We start from the raw sequence: 20,047 nt of genomic DNA on the forward strand, positions 1-20,047 counted from the left end.
TCTAAAGATGTAACTATAGTTTGTTGGCGGCTTCCTTTAAATGAATGTTATTAATCTCAATTCGATGTTTCTTGATTAACTAAAGGCTAAAAGAAATTGCTGCACACAGTATAGTGCACACATACCCAATGATTTGTTTGTATTTTGTTTTATGTAATGATATGTTGCCTTGAACACTACAGCCATGACACTCATAAAGAGAAGTGAAGTATGTCACAATTGTGGCCTTCGGACTCTAAGGATATCATATAGGAGGTCATGGTCTTGGGCTATTACAAAAAAAAAAAAAAAAACTGTAGTTTTTTTTTCCATGTTCCTTCTAATAAATATTCTCATCCCACATTTTACACATCATCTGCAGCATTACACAAAAGTGTCAAATGACTTGCAGCTGACAAAACCTTTCCCTTGCACATTTTGACCGTTAGTGCACTCCGGTGCTTTGGCCAGGATTGTGGTACAGATGGGAGCTCTGTCTTCCTCTGGGTGGGTCCATCTCAGAGACTCAGAAAGGCTGCCAAACCTGCATCCGGAAAAGCTGCGCTTAAGTCTCCATGGACTCTGCTCTCTTTCTGTCTCTTTTCGTGTTTCCCTTGAAACACAGGAGATAAATAAGAATAAAAAGAATGTTTACTGAGTGTCTTTGTTTGAGATTTTTTTTTAAAAAGACATTTAGCATTGCTTTTAGATGGCCAAACAAACATGTCTGCCTGATAGCTGTAATATTTAATTCCAAGTCTCTGCTTGCACCTCCATATTCTCAAATAAATCTTTACTTGCATTCAGGAAACTACAACCAGAACCTTTGAACCACTTCTGGCATAAAGTTACTATTTGACTACCATTGAGAGTTTGCTTCCTGTATGCAAGTGAAGTTTAATTTGAAATATGACGCCCTCTCGCGGCCGCAAGCTTTAATTGAAACTTTATGGACTTGTTGAAGGTTTTCAGTGAAGATACTCATAATCCACTGAAGAGAATGTTATCACTTCTTTTATAAATTAATACAAATTCACTTGCCTATGCCACGGTAGTTCCACAAAAATGTACTCAAGTTGGCAAGAAATATTACTAAAGAAATGATAATTATTTAAGTAAGAACAAGCATTCAGTGGGGGGGGGGGGGGGGGGAACTACTCAAGAAGCCTGCTAAGTAAATAACAGGGCATGAATGTCAAACAGACAAAAATATGAATTAATATGCATTAATGCAAAAATAAATTAAGGACACTCATTACTCAAATGATAATAAAAGTACTTTATATTTCAAGGACTGGAAGATCTGGCAACACATGAAATATACAGTTACAAATAATTCCTTACTTTAAAATTGGTGCCTATTCATGCGGTTGACATGACTTCTCATAAGGACACCCAAATATGTTAACACAAAAAGTCACAACAAACTGAAGGTGTGCACAAATTTCATTATGATTAGACATTGCCCCTGCCCCGAGAGGAGGAGCCACAATGATCAGAATAAATGTTTGGGTTGGGATTACTCACTGTTACATCTCCCTCTGTGCAGCACAACATGAAATCAAGTACAGGTATGACATTTCAAATATTTTACCATATTTTGTTGTTGTTTGGATAGCAGTCCATTTTACAAGTGTTTTTATTCTTTACTTTTGGGATGCCTTGTTTTGTACCTCCAAACTATTTGAATGGGCAACAACATCCTGACTCTCATTCATAGTTTAACCTTAAAACTATCCTTAAACTCAACATGGTGTCTCACTAGAAAATTATTAGCTACTCCAATGAATACTGTAATCCCCCCAAAAAGAATTTATGATGGGAAAAGCAAACAGTGATCCATTAGTCGAGCACCAAAATAAGAAGTTGCATGGTCACATGCTCTCTGTGAAGAATTTCATGTATCCAAATTGTTACATTTATCTAAGTGGAAAAGAACAGTAAAGTTGAGGCACTTACTGTATTCTGTTAATGTAACACTATGTGACGCCGACAGAATCTCACCTAGATTGTGAAACGTTCATGGATAACAATTTGAGCACAAAATTATTATATACACAAAAAGAAAAATATTTATAATTGAATCCGTATTCTTGATTGATAACCAAGAGTTACAGTAAATCTTTCCTGTTATGATTCCACAGACATTAAATCGTTACTAACTACCATTTGCAGTACACACTATCTTTATTTCAGTGAGACTGGAGATTACGGAAGGGTTCACGCTGACCCTCCTTGAAAGAGAGCAAAGATTAAGATCATTCACAGGAAGTTGAACCCTATTTTATGGTCCTTGCTAAAGAGTGCAAAACACTCTCTTTAATGCTGATTCCTGAGTTCAGTAGATCGAAGCGACTTTCACAGAGTTCAAAGTTCAACATGATGGACTTCTCCCATAACTGATTTATGAGTTTCTTTTGGCTCCATGTTAAGGAAATGAGAAAGATTGTTTTAAATATTCACATTACAAATAATACTTTTCCCCTATCTGTTTAATCCAACTTTATTGTGAACAGAGAACAGCGACAACATAAGCCAGCCTCCCAATGAAAAAAGGTAAAGTATATCATGAATACTCATTTATTTTATTTATATTTTGCTTTTTTTGCTCAGCGTGACATTTTGAGTTTAGGAACACTGTAATCTTGAATCCGCTGGGACAAAGATAAGATAAGATTTTATTGTGACATTTTATCGTGACAATCTCCTTCAGGAGGATTATTTTTTAACTACATCGAAACATTGAATGAAAATGACATCTAGTCTCATTTCTTCCTGTGAAGGCAATTTCGATTTAATCCCAAAGAAGGAATAGACAACCCAATGATGGTCATAGAAGGTACGTTCTTAAGACCTTCTAATCATATACACAGTAGGCATTTAAGTCTCGTTCCATCCCTTGACTTCCAGAATGGACATCCAGAGCGCGTGTGTGTGTGCTAAAAAGGGACGAAGGGGAGACCTTTGGCTTCCATCTGAGAGCGGAGTGGGACCAACAAGGTCACATTATCAGAAGGGTACTTTCTGGGGGCATTGCAGCTCGCTGTGGACTTGAAGATGGAGATAGGCTTCTTGAAGTCAACAACGTCTATGTAGATGATGCTCCTCACCAGGAGGTAAATCAGTATATTGTCCAACTTTATATACTATTAGTGAGTGCTATGTTTTTCTTTTTTTTGAGCTGAAGTTGTTTTGGATCAGGTCTCCAGGAGAATACGGCTAAGTGGACATCACGTATGCTTACTGGTTCTGGATGGGGAGGCGTACGAGAAGGCAATCGCCATGGGACGTGACCTCCGCGATATTGCTAAAGCCTTTAAGGGTGAAGACTTTAATGCACCAAGACTGTGTCACATCACACGGGATCCTGTCTTGGGTCTAGGCATCAATTTCACACCTGTTGGAGGTACGCCACGCTTGCCGCTCACATGTTGGAGAAGAAAGACTGTGTTGATTTTTGTCACGTAGCTGAAAAGGGCTGCTTCTCTGTCAACCCGGTGGAAGGAGGGCCGGCTGAAAAGGCCGGCGTACTTAAAGGGGATCGCCTGGTGTGGATGAATGGAGCCCTGCTTTCAGATCTCACACACTCTGCACTTAGTAGAACGGTATAAACAGCTTAATACAAAAAGAGCAAGGTCCAGAACTATTTGGACAATCAAACTATGAGATGGAATATTTTTGTTGAGAACATTTTGACTTGATTCCTAAATATTTTAATTCAAGAGGAAACTCTTAAATTAAAATCAGTACCCACCGAAAATATTGTCCAATTACTTCTAGACTGACCTGTATGAGCAAGATGCCATCTTCCAGTCATTTTTTCTTTGCAGATGAAAAAATGTGGAAAATATATCACCATCCTCGTGATTGACAGCAAGAATGAGAAAACGTACACTGCACTACGGATGCCCATCCTCCCTTCTATGGCGGTTCCACACAATCTGCCTTATAGACCAAGAAAACTAGATTTGGATTTGGCACCTGAGGGATACGGTTTTTTCCTTCGCTTTGAGAAAGCTCCTTCGGGTCGTACAGGTGAGAGCTCACAATTGTGCTCAACGCAGAGATTGCATTTTGACCTTTTTTTTTAATATACACGACAGCTCATGTCCTACGTAAGGTGGATTCTGGCAGTCCAGCAGAGAGGGCTGGGATGCAAGATGGCGATGTGCTGCTGGAGGTCAACGGAGAGTCCACGGAGTTGCTACATCACGATGAGATTGTGACAAGAGTGAGAGAGAGCGGACAACATGTTTCACTTAGCACCATCACTCTACAAGGCCATGATTTCTACACGCAGGTTGGCGTCGCTTTTTTTCTCATCTGTAAATTTCAGTCGGGCCTGGAAGTAAAGCCTGGTCGATTTTTGCAGTTAGGTCTATCACCACTCCTCTTCTGTGAGGACGCTATTCAAACGGAAAGTGGGGAAGCATCAGAAGACAGCCCACAAGCTGAAGGACCATTAGGCTTCAACCTTGACTGTACACCACAGTGTCCCAAGACCTTCATCAGTCAAGTAGGGTTGAAAATACTATTTTTCAATTCACCTCTGCATGAAGTTAACATTTGCTCTTTTGTTTAGGTGGCCCCAGGAAGCCCGGGAAAGAAATCAGAACTAATCGTGGGTGATATAGTGATGGAAGTTAATGGACAAAATGTGAGGGACCAATACCTGGAAGATGTCGTTGTGCTTGATAAGGAAGATTTTGAAAACAGTGGAGCACTTTCTATCACCACCTGTGAGGTGACAGAATATTTTAGAAAAAATAAAAATAAGCATTCTATAACGGTATACAATATTTACATTCCATTTCTGTCTCATTCTTAACAGGACACAGAGGTTTCCCGCCTGTGAAATGACTTGATTGCCACAACCACACTCCAACTATTCAGACTGCATACATGTATTATTTGTGTAAATAAACAAATCTCACAATACATTTTGTGCTGTGCAGTATTTCATTTATTTCAACAAATGTGCTCACTTAAGTAAAGTTGCAGTAATTATGGAATGTGGGGAAATGCAAACAGTTCTTCTAATCTTATGAGAAGATGGGGGATTTCACTTCAATGGTTTTAAATTAATTATAAGGGATACATGACAACTTATCAATTATTACTCCTATGAATTTCTAATCCTTAACACGTTCTCGTTATACACCAACTACCAATCTAGTTGTTCCCTTTAGTGTACTGCCTTATATAACACGAACATGATTTAAAGAAAAGCAATTCAGACACTGTATGACAACAGTTGGCTTACTTTTAGGACTGAATAAAGCTAACGGCACGTAATGAAACGTCACAAGACTCTGGCTCAAATTTCGACGACTCTATGAATCAAATCCCAAGGGTTACATTCGTTCGTCTTTAATTTTTATGACGATATTGGTGACGAACGTATAAAATAGCGACACATTCGCACAGATGGGGTTAAAGGACATTGTCGCCTTATCTTGTCAGGAGGAGGACTGGTTCTTATGAAAAGAAATTCTACCTTTTCCTGTCTGGAAACGAGTCCGCTATTAACTGTAAGTGCGACACATTTTTTTTTTGAGAAAAACTACATTTTAATATACATCGTATTTTATTGACGTACAATTTGAATATGTGCAGTAATCCCTCGTTTATCGCGGATAATTGGTTCCAAAAATCACCCGCGATAAGTGAAATCCGCGAAGTACGGTCACCAACAAGAAGTACTGGGCGGGCTAACGAGTTAGCGGAAATATGCTAATTCGCGATCGTGCTAACACGCGAAAACGAACTTCTAAAGGAATGTAAACGAACATTTGGAGCAATAATACATTGTCCTAAAGGTTAGATAAGTTTTATTTTGACTTTTAAATGTTTTTTTAATTTTGGGGGAAAGAAAGCGATGTAGTGAAGCCGCGATGAACGAAACGCGAAGTAGTGATCTTTAAGGGCTAGAGTAAAATAGTTTTTTTTTTCTTCTCAGGTGCAAACATGCAAATCTTTGTGAAGACATTGACTGGCAAGACCATCACCCTTGAAGTTGAGGCCAGTGACACTGTTGAGAATGTGAAGGCCAAAATTCAGGACAAGGAAGGTATTCCCCCTGACCAGCAGAGGTTGATCTTTGCTGGCAAGCAGCTAGAAGATGGCCGCACTCTGTCCGACTACAACATCCAGAAGGAGTCCACCCTCCACCTCGTCCTCCGTTTGCGAGGTGGAATGCAGATATTTGTGAAGACCCTTACCGGCAAGACCATTACGCTTGAGGTTGAAGGCAGTGACACGGTTGAGAATGTAAAAGCCAAAATTCAGGACAAAGAAGGCATTCCCCCTGATCAACAGAGGTTGATATTTACTGGAAAACAACTAGAAGATGGCCGCATGCTCTCTGACTACAATATCCAGAAGGAGTCCACCCTCCACCTTGTACTGCGTTTGAGAGGAGGAATGCAGGTCTTTGTGAGTCTGCTAGTGGGCAAGGTCACTTTTGAGAGTGAGGGCAGTGCTACCATTGAGAGTCTCAGACCCCAAATCCATGTCAAATCAGGTCAGGTGAAGCTCATCCTTGCTGCCAAACTTCTAGAAGATGGCCACTACCTGTCTGACTACAACTTCTAGCAGCATTGTATACTTTTGGTTGTCTTGCGACTGCGAGGTGGCATGCTGATCTTTGTGAAGACTCTCACTGACAAAACCATTAATCTTGAGGTTGAAGACAGTGACACAATTGAGAATAAAGCCAAAATCCAGGACAAGGAAGGAATTCCCCATGATCAGCAGAGGTGGATATTTGTTGGCAAGCAATTAGAAGATGGCCGTACCCTGTCTGACTAAAACATCCAGAAAGAGTCAACCCTCGATCTTGTCCTGCGACTGCGAGGTGGCAACACAGTATTACACGGTTAAACCTCTCAAGTTAATATTATGTCTGATTTGTTAAATTTGAATGAATAAAAGACTAAACCTATCTAATTTGTTGTTTGTGAGAACACTGGTGGCTTCTTCTGCCCTTCAAAAGAAACTACATGGGTTTTATTAACCTTTTAAAAATAGGGCATACATTCTCAAGTCACGTAGTCAATATGAAGCATATATTTGTAACCTTTAATAACCGTTGAAGGGGTTGTAATTACACTGAATTACACTCTATGAATGAAATTCAAAACTTAGATTGATGCACAATTTTAAAAATATAAATTAGTAGCATGATATATTCATATAATTTTATTAAGTATTTATTAAGCAATTGTTGGTGTCGTACTCACTGTTGACAATTTGAAAAAATAAGAATGTATTTTGGAATTACCTTTTTGGGACGATTAATGGTAGGAATCGCATCAAAAGACACGAATTATTTATTGATAGCTAATATATTTGACCTTGTTAATAAGACGGGCAATTTATGTACAGGCAGTTGTTTGGGCAGCTCTCTCGAGAAGGGTCCTCTTGCTGGGGGTGACATTCAGTCGGCTAGCCTAGCAGCAACCGGACAAACAGCGTGCCTCGATTACCGTCTCAAAATGGCACAGGCAGTGCAAAAACTGGTCGCCAAAGTACCATCTTTGGTTGGTGGTGAGTTTTCTTGTTGTAGCAGTTGAATAATCGGTTGATGATCGGTTAGGATTTGCTATTTCTTTGAAGGGTTCACTCTGTTTAGCAAGTCCTACATTAGCTGGATGCTAACTGAATAAAATGAATAGATTCGTGGTAACTATTGCGAGTTGACGCACCGACTAACTTGTTGCCGTAACAAGTATTTATTGTTGCCGTAACAAGTATATTTTATGATATAAATATAGTTGCTGGTTTTTGCGGCGATCATTTGTTGTAGAAAGCTCAACGCTAACATTAGCATTAGCTGTTGTAGTGTTTGCTAATTGTATGTCCTCATTTTAGCCGCTGTCACCTACTCCAAACCCCGGCTAGCAACCTTTTGGCATTACGCCCGCGTTGAACTTGTTCCACCAAGTCCAGCCGAGATCCCCAAGGCCATCGAGGGGGCATCCAACCTCATCAAGGGTTTCCAGACTGGACGACTTGGTCAAACAACAGTGAAGGTGCGTTAACGTGGCTTCACAGGCGATGCTTTTGCCATACAGTAATCATATATACTATAATATAATAATATATAGTATATTTTAAGTTATTACATGTGTTTTGTATTTCATGCAGGTGCTTATTTAATTTAATCTATGATTAGATGTGATGGGTTAATGAAAGATGCTCTTGCATGTAGTCTTGGTTTTAATTGTGAAAATAATCCATCTTGCCATCTCCACCTTTTGAAGCTATCTATAGCAGATGTTTTGTGAAAGCGTTTTTATGTCATTTCATCTGGCAAATCTAAAACCATTAGATTAGTTCTGTTACAAAAAACTGAGCATTAATTTGTTAATCTGAATGTGTTTTTCTCACTACAGGATGCTCTAAGGAATGGGCTGGTGGCGACTGAAGTACTGATGTGGTTTTACATTGGCGAGTGCATTGGAAAAGGAGGAATTATTGGTTATGATGTCTGAACTTTTGGACAATCATTATTTTTCTTTTCCTCTTGAGCATTGTATGCTTTACGTCCTACTAAATGTTTGGGAACAATAAACAGATGTCTATTATTACAAAGACAAACGTTTTCTCCACATGATCTTTCGAATGCATTTTAGTGCCAATTAAAAAATGGTATTTAACTTTTCAACTTCAAGGCATACAGAATAATCTAAAAAAACATACCACTTTGTGTCCTAAATAAATAGTTTACATGTACAGTTCCTGCCAAAAGTCTCGTTGATTTTCTAAATTGTAGGAACGAAATCAAACAGCTGCAGTACTAATCCATTTCAAGCCAATACTGCTTGGAATGTCGTGCAAAGAGGCAGGTTTGTTTTGCAGGTTTTTATTGCTTCTCATTAACCGTTAGAGGGCGCTATTGTTACGTACACGCCTACTTTGTTATCATTTCTTTACGTACGTTACATTAAGAATGAGAAGAAAAAAAACGGAACTTTTTTCATTTAGCTTTATTCAAAACTATAAATCTGTCCAAAATATGACATAAAACTGTCCTGGATAACAATTATCTTCAGGGTTTTCATTAAAGAGTGGCCTATGTAAGTAAACGTGCATAACTTTAAATAAAGGTTAGTTGAACTGTGTGTGGCTTGGGGATAGGAGACCATGAGAATAAAATATATTTCTACAGAACAAAGAAAAATGTGACAATGCTTCCAGTTATGTTTGAATTACAAAAGAACAATTGCCACATCCTTTCAAACAAGATGAATATGAAATATCAGGATATGACATACATTTTTGGCAGTGATCTTTGGAAGTGTGAAAGAAATTAGATTTTGCAAAATACAGTATGTGATGGTTAAAACAGAGTGTAACATCAATTTCAAAGTTATGCAAAAAATATATATCCCAAAAGAATGATATATATCAAAATGTAAGTGTTGGCTCAAATATATCACATTGATGTTCACTTGATGTTGCAAATTTTGACCGATGTTCCAACTCCAAAGCCCGGATAAAGGGGTTCGGTGAATGTGGTCTCGAACCTGTGCAGGAGCGTCATGCTACTTGCGATGCTGTAGAACGCCAGCACGCCTGCATTATGGTCCAAATACACGCCTATTCTCGGTGAGTGCGGGCCGCTCACGGCTTTATCGACTCTATTATGCCAAGCTGAGTAGCCGGTGTCGGAGCAGAGAAGACTCCAGGATTTATCGTTATAGCCCAGCAGACACAAAGAGCCTTTGCCCTTCCGGCTGATACCCCTGTAGGCCGCTCCGATGGAGAACTCCCCGCTCCACTCGATCTCCCAGTAGAAGCGGCCTCCGGACAGCCCCTCCCGGCACAGGACCTGAGCAAAACTGTCAAACCTCTCTGGGTTTTCTCCATAGGGCTGCAGGTCCCTGGTTCGGATGACTTTTCTGCTGTGCTCAGAGATGGACAGCTCTTTGTAGGCTGTGATCGGATCCAACTTGAGCTGGCAGAAATCTGCCAAGCAATGCACTTTTATTTTCTGAGCTGTCTTAAAATAATTGTTGATATTTTAAGGACTTACATTTGATAAAATCTGCTCTGCTCCTTGGTTCTGGGTTAGCATGACTCCTGTCCACTGTGGTCATGTTGTAGTCTTGACCTGCAATTAAAAGTTTTAAAAATCTGACATTGGTGTTGTTTGACCTCATGAATTTAAGGTCAAGCTTGGAACTGGCCTATCAGCTCACCTTTGCTCCTTCTGTCCAGGGTTCGACTTTCTGATGTGTACACCGGAACATCATTCACTGTAACGTACAGCACATTTATTTCCTTTTGTGTATACTATGAGGAGTTGATACACTTATATTCCTAAAACAAAACAAACCTGTCTTGGAGATCATCATCAGCTCTTCCCTGCCAAACTCTTCCAGACGCTCCTTGATGGCAGCAACAGCTTTCCTGACGGCTCCAAAGGAAAAGTCGGGGTTCAGGGTGACCTTTGGTATGAAGCCGTCATCAGTGGGGGTGCACAGGTAGTTGAAGTTCTGAGGGAAGCAAATTTGGACAAATAATTCCCAATATGCCCTGGATGTGTTTCTCTCCGCAGCGGAATACCTGCAAAAAATGGATGTGGTCATCTGTACTATAAAGCTGCTTCAAGCCTGACTCCTTTTTCTTCAGTTCATCAATCTCCTGTTCCAGACGCTCGACCAAAGCCTCGGCTTGATTCAATGCAGCTTTCTCGTTGATCCCGATCAGCTTGGTCACCTCTGACCTCATCCTCTCAATGGAACGAATCATGTCCTCAAACATTTTCTGACTCTCCACCATGGCTCGCTGGGCCGAGTTCTGCGGGAAAAGTGTGTTTTACTGGAAGTAATATGATTCGAGAAAAACCCCTTTGAGACTAAACACTTTTTTTTTTTGACAATGTAAACCATAAGAAAAAAAAATTATTTAGTTGCCATCACAAACTTTGTAATGTTTAACCTTACCTTTAGTGAATCTACTGCAGTCTTCAACTCCTCCAACTCCTTCACACGTTCTTGACATTTTTGTTTTATCTCAGATGTGGAGATTCCCAAAAGTTTCTGTCATGAAAAATTTCACATTAGTAAATGTAACAAAAGTTGCCCGTCTTAATTGTTATTATTGGGCGGGGGAAAAAATGGAAGCTTAGTGCAGACATCCAACTCAGCATGTCTAATAAAGCCTATTCAAAGGGACTCCAAGTTTGATCTCTGACGGGGGGTCCCTCATGGAATTCAGGCCATGTCCGGAATGTGAAAGCCTGCCCTGACTGACTTTTAAAAAAGATATTTCAAGGTGCACGCCATAGTGACATTCAGAAACGAGGGCTTTTCTAATTCAGCTTTATTCTCCAACTCACCAAGCCATTCTTCAAGATAAGCTGGTGGAATGTGGGGAATCTGGCAGGGGGAGGGGGGAGGGAGGGAAGGAAGATGGTGTGAGATTTTGGGAAACTCTGATTGTAAATGTCCTGATTAGACTTACCAGACTCTAGGGAGGAAATGAGAGGGGGGGGGGGCTTAAAGTTTAATAAACAATGTGGAGCTATACGTGACATGATCTGTGTTTTCTCACAGTTTGATTGTACAGTATTTTGGCTTTGATTCCTGAAAGCCTTGACTCCCTGACATTCCAGTATCACTCCTCCCACAGGTGGGAAATGGCACAGGAAGACAGTTTCAGTGTAGCTGGAACACCGCATTCTCTGAAAAGCAACTTTCGGTGGAGATAAGCGCCCCCCCCCTGCACTCCACACAGCTAATCCAAAAGTTTGTTTTGGCGAGTGAATGCGAAGCTGATATCTTTGGGAAAATAAGTCAGAGTACGTGCGACAGATAATATATGTTTATACAAACAAGAGTACACACTTTAGTTCTCGGAGGCCATTTGAAAGTGATCTAACAGGTAGTTGTGTGGTTGAACAACAAAGTCAAGCCATTTTTACTCTCCTACCTGTTTCTCGCTCCTCTCGGCCTCAGCCGAGACAATGTCGTGGCCTTTGTGTTCACTGACCGTGCAGATGGCACAGATACACATTTGGTCGGTTCGACAGAAGAGCTCCAAGGATTTCTGGTGCTGCGGGCAGATCTTCCTGTCCAGGTTTCCCAACTCGTCCACTAACTTGTGCCTTTTGAATGTGGCTGACTCGTAGTGGGGCTTCAGGTGTTTCTCACAGTAGGACGCCAGACAGTTCAGGCACGACTTGACGGCCTTGAGTTTTTTCCCGGAGCAGAAGTCGCAGGGGACGTCGCTCGGCCCGGCGTAGCCGTTCCCTTGGGGTACGTGGACGTTGAGGTTCAGTCCGCTCTTCTTGATCTTCTCGGCCACCATGCTGAGAGTGGCGTTGGGACGTAGCACGGGCCTCTGGGTGAAGGTGATCTTGCACTGGGGGCAAATGTAAATCCCCGTGTAGTCCGCCTCGTTCCAGTAGCCGCTGATGCAGTCCATACAGAAACTGTGACCGCAAGGAATAGCCACCGGGTCCCTCAGGAGATTCACGCACAAGGTACAGCTAAAGTAGTCTGAAGATGTGTGATCGGCCATGGTGGCGGGCACGCAAAACACTTTGAGTGGAGGAAAAAAATGCCGGGAGCAAAGCGCCGCTGAGTGGAGTCTGCGTGGGAGCCCGCCCTCCTCGCTGTGGTACAGCCTGCCAGAGACAGGACCTACTTGTATTTCTGAATTCCAGAGGTTATTGATTGAAAGCAGACAAGGCCCGCCTCCTGCACTCTGAGTGTGTGGAGCCCTGCCCTGCTCAGATAAGCAGGTTGAGCAAGGGTGGAGAGAACCAACAAGGAAGGGAGGGAGGGAGGTAGGGAAGGAGCCTTGTAGGCAGGAAAAAGAGGAAACCAAAAAAGTCTGCAGAGAGAATGAATGAAATGTGCAAAGCTCAAAACGAGAAAAGAAATATGTTTCAAAACGCCTTGGTTTCCCTCCCCTCGCCGCCGCACCTTACTTCCAATTCCTCTCGTGGCTCATCTAGGGACGAATTGCGCGCACTTCTCAGCAGCTGTATTTCCACCTATTGTTGTCCGACAGAATCGCCATTGTCTTAAACCGGTTGCGCTCCAACAAAACACAAAACGGTGGGCTAGCTACGGCTGGAATTCAAGGGACCACCCAATAAACAAACAGCAAGCTTGAGTATTTTTCAGGAAAAACATCCCCTTCTGTCTCTTTTGATCCTAGTTCCACTTTTGAACCGGTCAATATGTAACTGCAGATGTGCAGATAGCATGTGTTTGTTCAGCAGAAGGAGCCACATACAAGCAGCCATGCGCAAACAGAACATTCCTGTGACATGCAGGTGTGTGTAGATGTTTGACATACTTGCACGTTACATCATGCGGAAAGCAACCTCGACGTGAAGCCAAACGTAGCCTGACATCATAATAATTATATATTATATTAAATGTGCTCAATCAAGCATGCTTAAATTCTTTACTTTCCTCATCTGGAAAGAAAATACACCAAAAAGATATTTGACTGTACAGTATCTGCTTTTTTTTTACTCTGCATCCTGGATGACTTCATACGTATTGCTTCACCATATTAGGTCAGGTTGTGATAAGGCACTTTTTTCCTTTTCCTTCCTCCAGAGTAGAGGCCAAGCTGTGATTACAGATTAACTACCTCGACCTGTTGCGGAGAGGAAAAAACATTTAACACTCTTCTGATATCATAAAAAGGGAAGAATCATGTCATTGTTGGACTCTTTTGATCATATTTGGGATACTTAGGTTGAATGACAAGGCCCTGCAAAGAAAGAGCTACTTGTTGTGGATTGAAGAGTTGTGTTTTGAGCCAAACAGATACTCCACAGTCGTCCATAGCTGAAACCAAGTTCAAGGTGAAAGGTCAGCCTCGCTTATGGACTGTGCAGGCGAACACACACGGCTATTTCATCCCAGGAAGCAAAGTGCGAGTTCACTCAGGGTGTGTCGTAAAAACAGGAAGACGCCGTTCTAAACACGTGACGCTGGAAAGATTGATTTGCTACCGATGAATGTAATATGGGCCAAATGTGATTGGCATGCTCTGATTATGCACAAATATTTGAGCCCCACTAAAAAGGGCAATATAATAATAATAATAATAGTTGCACTACGTTCATTTTGTCTTCATTTATAGATTATTTTATAGTTTTATTATCGTAGGTAAATCCACCTAAATAATTTGCCTGTGATAAAAGAACCAGTAAAATAAATAAATAAATAAAATAAAAAATAATAATAATATACAGACTTAAACAAACATCAGAGTTGAGTCTATGTCCAAGTCATCTTAGTGACAGCGAGCATTGGCTAACAGATTCCTCTTCTCCATAAAAACGGTGTATTTTTGTTTTATGGAAGCAAAGTCCATTTACTGTCCAAACGGAGGCCATTTATATTGGCAGAACAAAGTACAGAGCCCATTTCCAAATCAAAACCTTCTCAGTATCAATTTACAGCTTGCAGAGGAATTGTGGCTCTCAAGAACTGAAATGAATGTTTATAATAACATTTACATTTTGTTTCAAAAATCACATTGAATATAAAATAATCAGAATTGGGACCATGACTATATATTCTGCTTTCCTCCCATATAATATTTAGATTTTGCCACCTTTCAAAGATACATCATAACTGTTGTTGTTGCCTTTTTTTTTTTTGTATATGGTCTATTTATTTCACATCAGCTGTTGTTGATGGACAACAGAAGCAAATGTGCAAGTGGCCATCTTGGCTCTTTAACAATGGAATCTGTTAGCCCCGCTCTTATCTGGGCTATCAAGTGGAGTCGCATTCCTCTCCATTCCAACAACCCCGAAACTCCATCCTTGCCTATGTTTGTATGCTCACTGTAAAATGAAACAAATTTTTTTTTTGAGTCGGAAGAGAAAACATTGCAAGGGTTTCTGCAGCAACATTCAATTGCTGGCTAACTAAAATCCCTGTTGGAACTGGTCGAACATATGGCGAGACAAATTAATCTAATCAAAGCAATTAAACGAGCATGAGTGCTGGAAGACAATCACTTTTGATTTGATGGATGGGTGCAGACAATGTGCACAATGACTTGAATAGAGATCATTACATAATTACAAACTGTGACACACCTAGATTGTTTCATAGGCCTCATTGCCCTAATCATTTAAATGCAAATAAAGTCCATTCAGTCACATATGAGTTTATCTTCCTTTTCATTAGACGTGTCTTAAAGCAATTCCATTCAGAGAAATGATGAAACTACTCAACTCCCACGTCATCGTACATTTCAGTCATTCTCCAACTGATGAAGACGTTCGCTGTGCCCTTGCCTCGCCCCGCCCTTGTTTTACTGGTTTCGGCTTAACCAGTTTAGCCTCTCCCTCTGTTTACTCGGTATAACTTCACGACCAGTAGTCAGGTTGGGATCACTTTTGCTGCTGCGCTGACACGAGTCACTGACTGCCACAGCATCAATTGCACTCCATGGCATCTGAGCAAGAAAACTGCCACCTGTGTAAGGAATACCTCAGGGATGCTGTATCCATACCCTGCGGGCATATTTTCTGCTCCATTTGCTTGAAGACGTACTGGGATCACGCAGACCACACGGGCTCGTACCTGTGCCCGCAGTGCCGGGTTAACTACAACAAGAGGCCCACGCCGAGACGCATCGGAAGTTCTCGCCACTCTACCATGCAACGCAACTCGGACAACTTCCCGCCGCCACCTCCGTCCCCTGACTATAACGTCGCCGGCCCTCAGGATGTGGGCTGCGACATCTGCGTGGGCAAGAAGAACAAAGCTGTCAAGACCTGCTTGATGTGCCTGGCATCTTATTGCGACAGGCATCTGAAGCCTCATTACGAGTCGGCGACTTTTAAACGGCACAAGCTGGTGGATGAAATCGGCCATTTGGATCGGCAGATCTGTCCCCAGCATCAGAAGGGTCTGGAGCTCTTCTGTCGCACGGACCAAATGTGTATTTGCGTGCTGTGTACGGTGAAAGAACACAAAGGTCACGACATGGTGTCTGCTGAGCAGGAGAGGGCGGAAGAACAGGTAAGCAAAAAAAAGTCACAATGTGGAATACAATCATTTCGGGCTATTTTAATAATCGATTCATCTGTCATTTTTTGTCGATTCATCGGTGAATCGGATTTAAGAATGATCAGGTTTTAATTTCTGTGGCTTTCTTGTAAAACAGTGCAGAAAATGTACAAATATGTAAACGGGCAAAAATCTCGATCATTGTTTTTCAAAGTAAAAGCAAATGTTTTATCTTGATTCAACACAAACATGAGGACTCCAAAAAAGTTAAAATTGTTTTTTTTTAATTATAAAAGGTATCTAAACGATTAATAGATGATCAGACATAATTCTCGATTCATTTGATAATCGATGAATTGCCGATTAATCGAACGTTCCTTTGTGATCTATTCATCCAATCAATGCTTTTCATCTTCGCTTTTACAGCAACGACTAGGTGGCACCCAGGCCGAGATCCAGGAGAAGATTCACGATCGACTTAAACAGATGGAGGAACTGAAACAAGCAGTAGATGTACTCAAGGTTTGTAAATCAAGATTATGAGATCTGAATGAGACGTTAAATCAACGCTTGACATTCCTTCATGCTGGGAGTGATGAAAAAAAAGGGACACCCACTAGATTTACGCCCTGCCTCCTGTTTTCTGCACAGAACTCAGCCCAGAGAGCAATGCAAGAATGCGAGAAGATGTTTGGCGACATGATCCGCTCCATTGAGAGAATGCAGCAAGAGATGGCCAAGATGATCTCCACCAATAAGCGAGCGGCGCTCAACAACGCAGAGGGTCATGTGGAACGTCTGACCCACGAGATCACTGACCTGAAGAGGAGAGACAATGAAATCACTCAGCTGTCCCGCACGGAGGACCACATCCACTTCATTCAGGTAATTACTTTGGAATTTTTTAATTTTTATCTCTATATGGTGACATTGAAAGATGTTTTTTCTTTTTCCATCAGAGCTATCACATGCTGATAGCCCAGACTGAGGCCGAGGAGCTTCCCACCGTGTCCGTGAACCCTTACTTCACCTTTGATACAGTTACTAAGGCCGTGTCTGAGATGAAACAGCACATGAACGAATTTAGCAACGAGGAACTGGTTAAAGTCGCCAAGTCAGGTGAATGGGTTGGCTTTATTGTGATTCACTACTATTTTATCAGCTCGTTAACACATATTTTTATTTACAGTTAACAAAATGACCTTTTGTCAACTGGAGGATGGCAAAAAGAAACATGTATTTAAAGGTGAGTCATCTGAATAGCCCTTTTAAAAAAAAAAATATCGACAGTCAAAGTGAGGGATGACAACTAAAATGTAACGCCCCAAAAAATAAGGTGATAAGGTAAACTTTTCCATTGAAAATAAGGCAATGAGAAATAATCCAACTCAGGGTCAAACTATTATCATCCTAAAACTTTATTATGAATAGATATCATTAAATCATGTTCGAAATAAAGATTCATTCATTTGTTCGTTCGATCGTTCATTCATATATTTTAAAACAGCAAAGCATTCTTTCACCCAGAACAGCGATGGTGCTTGGCAAATGCCGACTCTGCATATTAGGGTTGGGCAATTATGTAGAAATTTGTAATCACGATTGTATTAATTAATATTGACATCACGGTGAAGATAAACGATTATCCAATAATGTTCCCATCCAAAACAATGAATTTAATTTGCAACCATTGGGTGGTGATTTTTGCTTAACTTGGCCTGACAAATTAAATCTGTCCCCTATCGATTTGTTCAGTCGAATATTTTTCCACTTCTGTGGTAGTATGTTATTAAAATTGTATAATTCAAAGACACTTGATAGCCAGCCGCTTGTTCAAATGTTTACTTTGACAACGATGTGAGTCATGTGACACACCTATTGTCCTTTGAATCCAACCATTTTGTTTGCCTATACTCAGTAAATTGGATAACACCATTACCATTTTGCTTATCTGCTTTAACAGCACCAATGTAATATTAAATGACGCAACATGTTTTTAATCAGGATATGATTTTGTTGTTTTTGATTCCACTACAGATGAGGCTCCCATGTACAAATCTGTGCAAGTCCAGGAACCACAGCACAGGGACGACTTCCTGAAATGTGAGTGTCAGCTAATTTGTTTCCGTTGATTCCTGTTTTTCTTTTTTTTTTCCTTCTCGCTCATTTCAATTGTTACACCTCTGTTAGACCCTGTGGCTGTTCACATATTCAACATACAGTATTTTTTTAAATAATATCACAGATAAGATGACTAAAAAATGAGGGAAAGAATCAAAACGGCTTGTTATTATTTGAAATTATGAATGCCTGTAGCTGGAGCCTGAAAACACAATATTCGAGTTATGTTACAGCAGGTTTCTGTTTGTGGTCAAACACTTACAAGCAGTGTTGATACCTCTGGCATTCCAGATAATAAGCCGGGCAGAACTAGCAGGGGCCGCCGGGTGTCCCACCAACTGTGATCTGCAGAGGGAGGGAGAGAGAGAGGGACATAGCAGGCAGGTGACATTTGACCCCTGCGATCTTGTTTGTTTGATGTGTAAAGCCAGAGGGTCTCACACTTTTCCACAGTTGCCCCCTTTCTCTGCTCAGAACACACTTAATTCAATTTGGTGTGTTGTGTGTCCCACTAGATGCTTGCCAACTTACTCTGGACCCCAACACGGCCTACCGACAGCTCCACCTCTCTCGAGGGAACAGGAAAGCTGCCCTCAAAAGAGACCCCCAGTCTTATGGCGACAACGCCGCCAGGTTTGACTCTTTGCCCCAAGTCCTGTGCATGGAGTCCCTTTCAGGTGGCGCCTACTACTGGGAGGTGGACTGGAGTGGGGAGGGGGCCGCCATGGGGGTCACCTACAGAGGTATCAAGAGGTCGGGTTACGGGGACAGCTGCCGCATCGGCTACAATCGCAAGTCTTGGAGCCTCTTCTGCTCTGACTCCAGCTACTCTGCACGCCACAACAAGGACCAGATAGAAGTCAACGCGCCATACTCGCCTCGAATCGGGGTCTTCCTGGACCACGCTGGGGGAACACTGTCTTTTTACTCTCTTGGGGAAACAATGTCTCTCATTCACCGCTTTAAGGCGACATTTAATGAACCTGTCTATCCAGGTTTCTGGGTTTGGTACGAGTCAGCCATCACTCTCATTCCGCTCTAATAAGAACATAAAGATTTATCTGGAATAGTCAGTTCTCTATTAAAAAATACAGATATTTTGATTACATGTAAAGCAGTAAAAAATATACATTTATTTGGGAAGTTGGGGAAATTGCATTGTTGATGACTATGAATATTCTACCAATGTGTGGATTGTGCAATCAGATGACCCAAGTGTACTGCATAAATCTGCATTTAAGTGTGTTAACTACTTGATTGAAATATCAGATGTGATTTTTATATGCCATTTATACAACATATTTTTCATTATTTTTGTCAATAAACATTTTATGATGGCGTTTCAAGTAATTGTGGTTTGTGCTGAGGATTTTTCCTTTTTCTTTTCGGTTAAAAATCTCAAAAAAGCCTGATTCTGAAGCTGGAATAGTTTCCCTTTAATATGAAACTATCAATAGATATACCACTCAAATTGTTTGTCCTGCCATTTGCGTGTTCGCAGTGCAACCTGGCGGACAAATTATAGAATGACACCATTTTGCAGCGGTACGTTCTGCGGGCTGCAGGTTATTGTTCGATTATTCGAGCGTTTTCCTGTTAAATGGAGTTTATTTATTGTAAAACAACTATATGTGCATGAATAGTGTAGACATAATATAGAATATAAATTGCAAAACAATTCAGCTTCACCTCAGGGAAGTTTCCGTAGTGTAGTGGTTATCACGTTCGCCTAACACGCGAAAGGTCCCCGGTTCGAGACCGGGCGGAAACAGGTTTTTTAATTTTTTTTCCTTCTTCCTCTTAATTTTTTGTAGAAATACACAATTGACAATGTAATGCACAATGGAGAAAATGAAAATATTTAAATGAAATGATTTAATTGTACTCCAAATGGCTTCAGCCAGTGGGGAGTCCACTTCCTGTTTCACAAAGGAACCAAC

General features: G+C 41.0%; 5 protein-coding genes and 1 non-coding gene across 7 annotated transcripts; 5 read left to right on the forward strand and 1 right to left on the reverse strand.

Moving 5' to 3' along the window:
- The first annotated feature begins 1,503 nt into the window (after positions 1–1,503).
- On the forward strand, positions 1,504–4,904 carry nherf4b (NHERF family PDZ scaffold protein 4b). Its single transcript, XM_061298678.1, has 11 exons — positions 1,504–1,550; positions 2,496–2,535; positions 2,763–2,818; positions 2,890–3,095; positions 3,181–3,385; positions 3,448–3,584; positions 3,810–4,014; positions 4,083–4,279; positions 4,352–4,495; positions 4,562–4,723; positions 4,811–4,904. The coding sequence occupies exons 1-11, from the start codon at positions 1,535–1,537 to the stop codon at positions 4,832–4,834; spliced, it is 1,392 nt and encodes a 463-aa protein (XP_061154662.1). The 5' UTR covers positions 1,504–1,534; the 3' UTR covers positions 4,835–4,904.
- Positions 4,905–5,428: 524 nt separating this feature from the next.
- LOC133167786 (polyubiquitin) lies at positions 5,429–6,820 on the forward strand. Its single transcript, XM_061298723.1, has 2 exons — positions 5,429–5,510; positions 5,939–6,820. The coding sequence occupies exon 2, from the start codon at positions 5,947–5,949 to the stop codon at positions 6,571–6,573; it is 627 nt and encodes a 208-aa protein (XP_061154707.1). The 5' UTR covers positions 5,429–5,510; positions 5,939–5,946; the 3' UTR covers positions 6,574–6,820.
- Positions 6,821–7,374: 554 nt separating this feature from the next.
- Positions 7,375–8,580, forward strand: atp5l (ATP synthase, H+ transporting, mitochondrial F0 complex, subunit g). Its single transcript, XM_061299196.1, has 3 exons — positions 7,375–7,527; positions 7,852–8,012; positions 8,376–8,580. The coding sequence occupies exons 1-3, from the start codon at positions 7,476–7,478 to the stop codon at positions 8,472–8,474; spliced, it is 312 nt and encodes a 103-aa protein (XP_061155180.1). The 5' UTR covers positions 7,375–7,475; the 3' UTR covers positions 8,475–8,580.
- A 249-nt stretch (positions 8,581–8,829) lies between these two features.
- Positions 8,830–12,715, reverse strand: ftr82 (finTRIM family, member 82). Its single transcript, XM_061299192.1, has 7 exons — positions 11,920–12,715; positions 10,932–11,027; positions 10,552–10,785; positions 10,322–10,481; positions 10,185–10,241; positions 10,019–10,096; positions 8,830–9,951 (listed from the first exon to the last, which is right to left on the reverse strand). Exons 1-7 carry the CDS (start codon positions 12,508–12,510, stop codon positions 9,431–9,433), a joined length of 1,737 nt encoding a protein of 578 aa, XP_061155176.1. The 5' UTR covers positions 12,511–12,715; the 3' UTR covers positions 8,830–9,430.
- Positions 12,716–15,336: 2,621 nt separating this feature from the next.
- Positions 15,337–19,453, forward strand: ftr83 (finTRIM family, member 83). Of its 2 annotated transcripts, XM_061299194.1 has the most exons (8): positions 15,337–15,998; positions 16,413–16,508; positions 16,638–16,871; positions 16,946–17,105; positions 17,176–17,232; positions 18,024–18,089; positions 18,399–18,487; positions 18,623–18,763. In XM_061299194.1, the coding sequence occupies exons 1-7, from the start codon at positions 15,423–15,425 to the stop codon at positions 18,449–18,451; spliced, it is 1,242 nt and encodes a 413-aa protein (XP_061155178.1). In that variant the 5' UTR covers positions 15,337–15,422; the 3' UTR covers positions 18,452–18,487; positions 18,623–18,763. The 2 variants fall into 2 exon arrangements, with proteins under 2 accessions (XP_061155178.1, XP_061155177.1); XM_061299193.1 differs by lacking the exon at positions 18,399–18,487 and having other exon boundaries at positions 18,623–19,453.
- A 352-nt stretch (positions 19,454–19,805) lies between these two features.
- On the forward strand, positions 19,806–19,878 carry trnav-aac (transfer RNA valine (anticodon AAC)). Its single transcript has one exon. It is a non-coding gene; the product is annotated as a tRNA-Val (tRNA).
- Positions 19,879–20,047: the final 169 nt, after the last annotated feature.

This window comes from Syngnathus typhle, linkage group LG15 (assembly GCF_033458585.1).
Source record: "Syngnathus typhle isolate RoL2023-S1 ecotype Sweden linkage group LG15, RoL_Styp_1.0, whole genome shotgun sequence".
Classification (NCBI taxonomy): Eukaryota; Metazoa; Chordata; class Actinopteri; order Syngnathiformes; family Syngnathidae; genus Syngnathus; species Syngnathus typhle.

What these genes read in the sequence shown, in the direction of transcription:
- LOC133167786 (XM_061298723.1), top strand. Translation starts at nt 5,947, where the DNA reads ATGCAAATCTTTGTGAAGACATTGACTGGCAAGACCATCACCCTTGAA.
- nherf4b (XM_061298678.1), top strand. An exon ending in CAATTTCACACCTGTTGGAG is followed by an intron (nt 3,386 to 3,447) that starts GTACGCCACGCT and finishes TTTGTCACGTAG; the next exon opens with CTGAAAAGGGCTGCTTCTCT. An exon ending in ACTCTGCACTTAGTAGAACG is followed by an intron (nt 3,585 to 3,809) that starts GTATAAACAGCT and finishes TTTTCTTTGCAG; the next exon opens with ATGAAAAAATGTGGAAAATA.
- ftr82 (XM_061299192.1), bottom strand. Translation starts at nt 12,510, where the DNA reads ATGGCCGATCACACATCTTCAGACTACTTTAGCTGTACCTTGTGCGTG. An exon ending in CCGAGAGGAGCGAGAAACAG is followed by an intron (nt 11,028 to 11,919) that starts GTAGGAGAGTAA and finishes TTTTCATGACAG; the next exon opens with AAACTTTTGGGAATCTCCAC. An exon ending in ACCACATCCATTTTTTGCAG is followed by an intron (nt 10,482 to 10,551) that starts GTATTCCGCTGC and finishes TGCTTCCCTCAG; the next exon opens with AACTTCAACTACCTGTGCAC.
- atp5l (XM_061299196.1), top strand. Translation starts at nt 7,476, where the DNA reads ATGGCACAGGCAGTGCAAAAACTGGTCGCCAAAGTACCATCTTTGGTT. An exon ending in AGTACCATCTTTGGTTGGTG is followed by an intron (nt 7,528 to 7,851) that starts GTGAGTTTTCTT and finishes TCCTCATTTTAG; the next exon opens with CCGCTGTCACCTACTCCAAA. An exon ending in TTGGTCAAACAACAGTGAAG is followed by an intron (nt 8,013 to 8,375) that starts GTGCGTTAACGT and finishes TTCTCACTACAG; the next exon opens with GATGCTCTAAGGAATGGGCT.
- ftr83 (XM_061299193.1), top strand. Translation starts at nt 15,423, where the DNA reads ATGGCATCTGAGCAAGAAAACTGCCACCTGTGTAAGGAATACCTCAGG. An exon ending in AAGCAGTAGATGTACTCAAG is followed by an intron (nt 16,509 to 16,637) that starts GTTTGTAAATCA and finishes TTTTCTGCACAG; the next exon opens with AACTCAGCCCAGAGAGCAAT. An exon ending in ACCACATCCACTTCATTCAG is followed by an intron (nt 16,872 to 16,945) that starts GTAATTACTTTG and finishes TTTTTCCATCAG; the next exon opens with AGCTATCACATGCTGATAGC.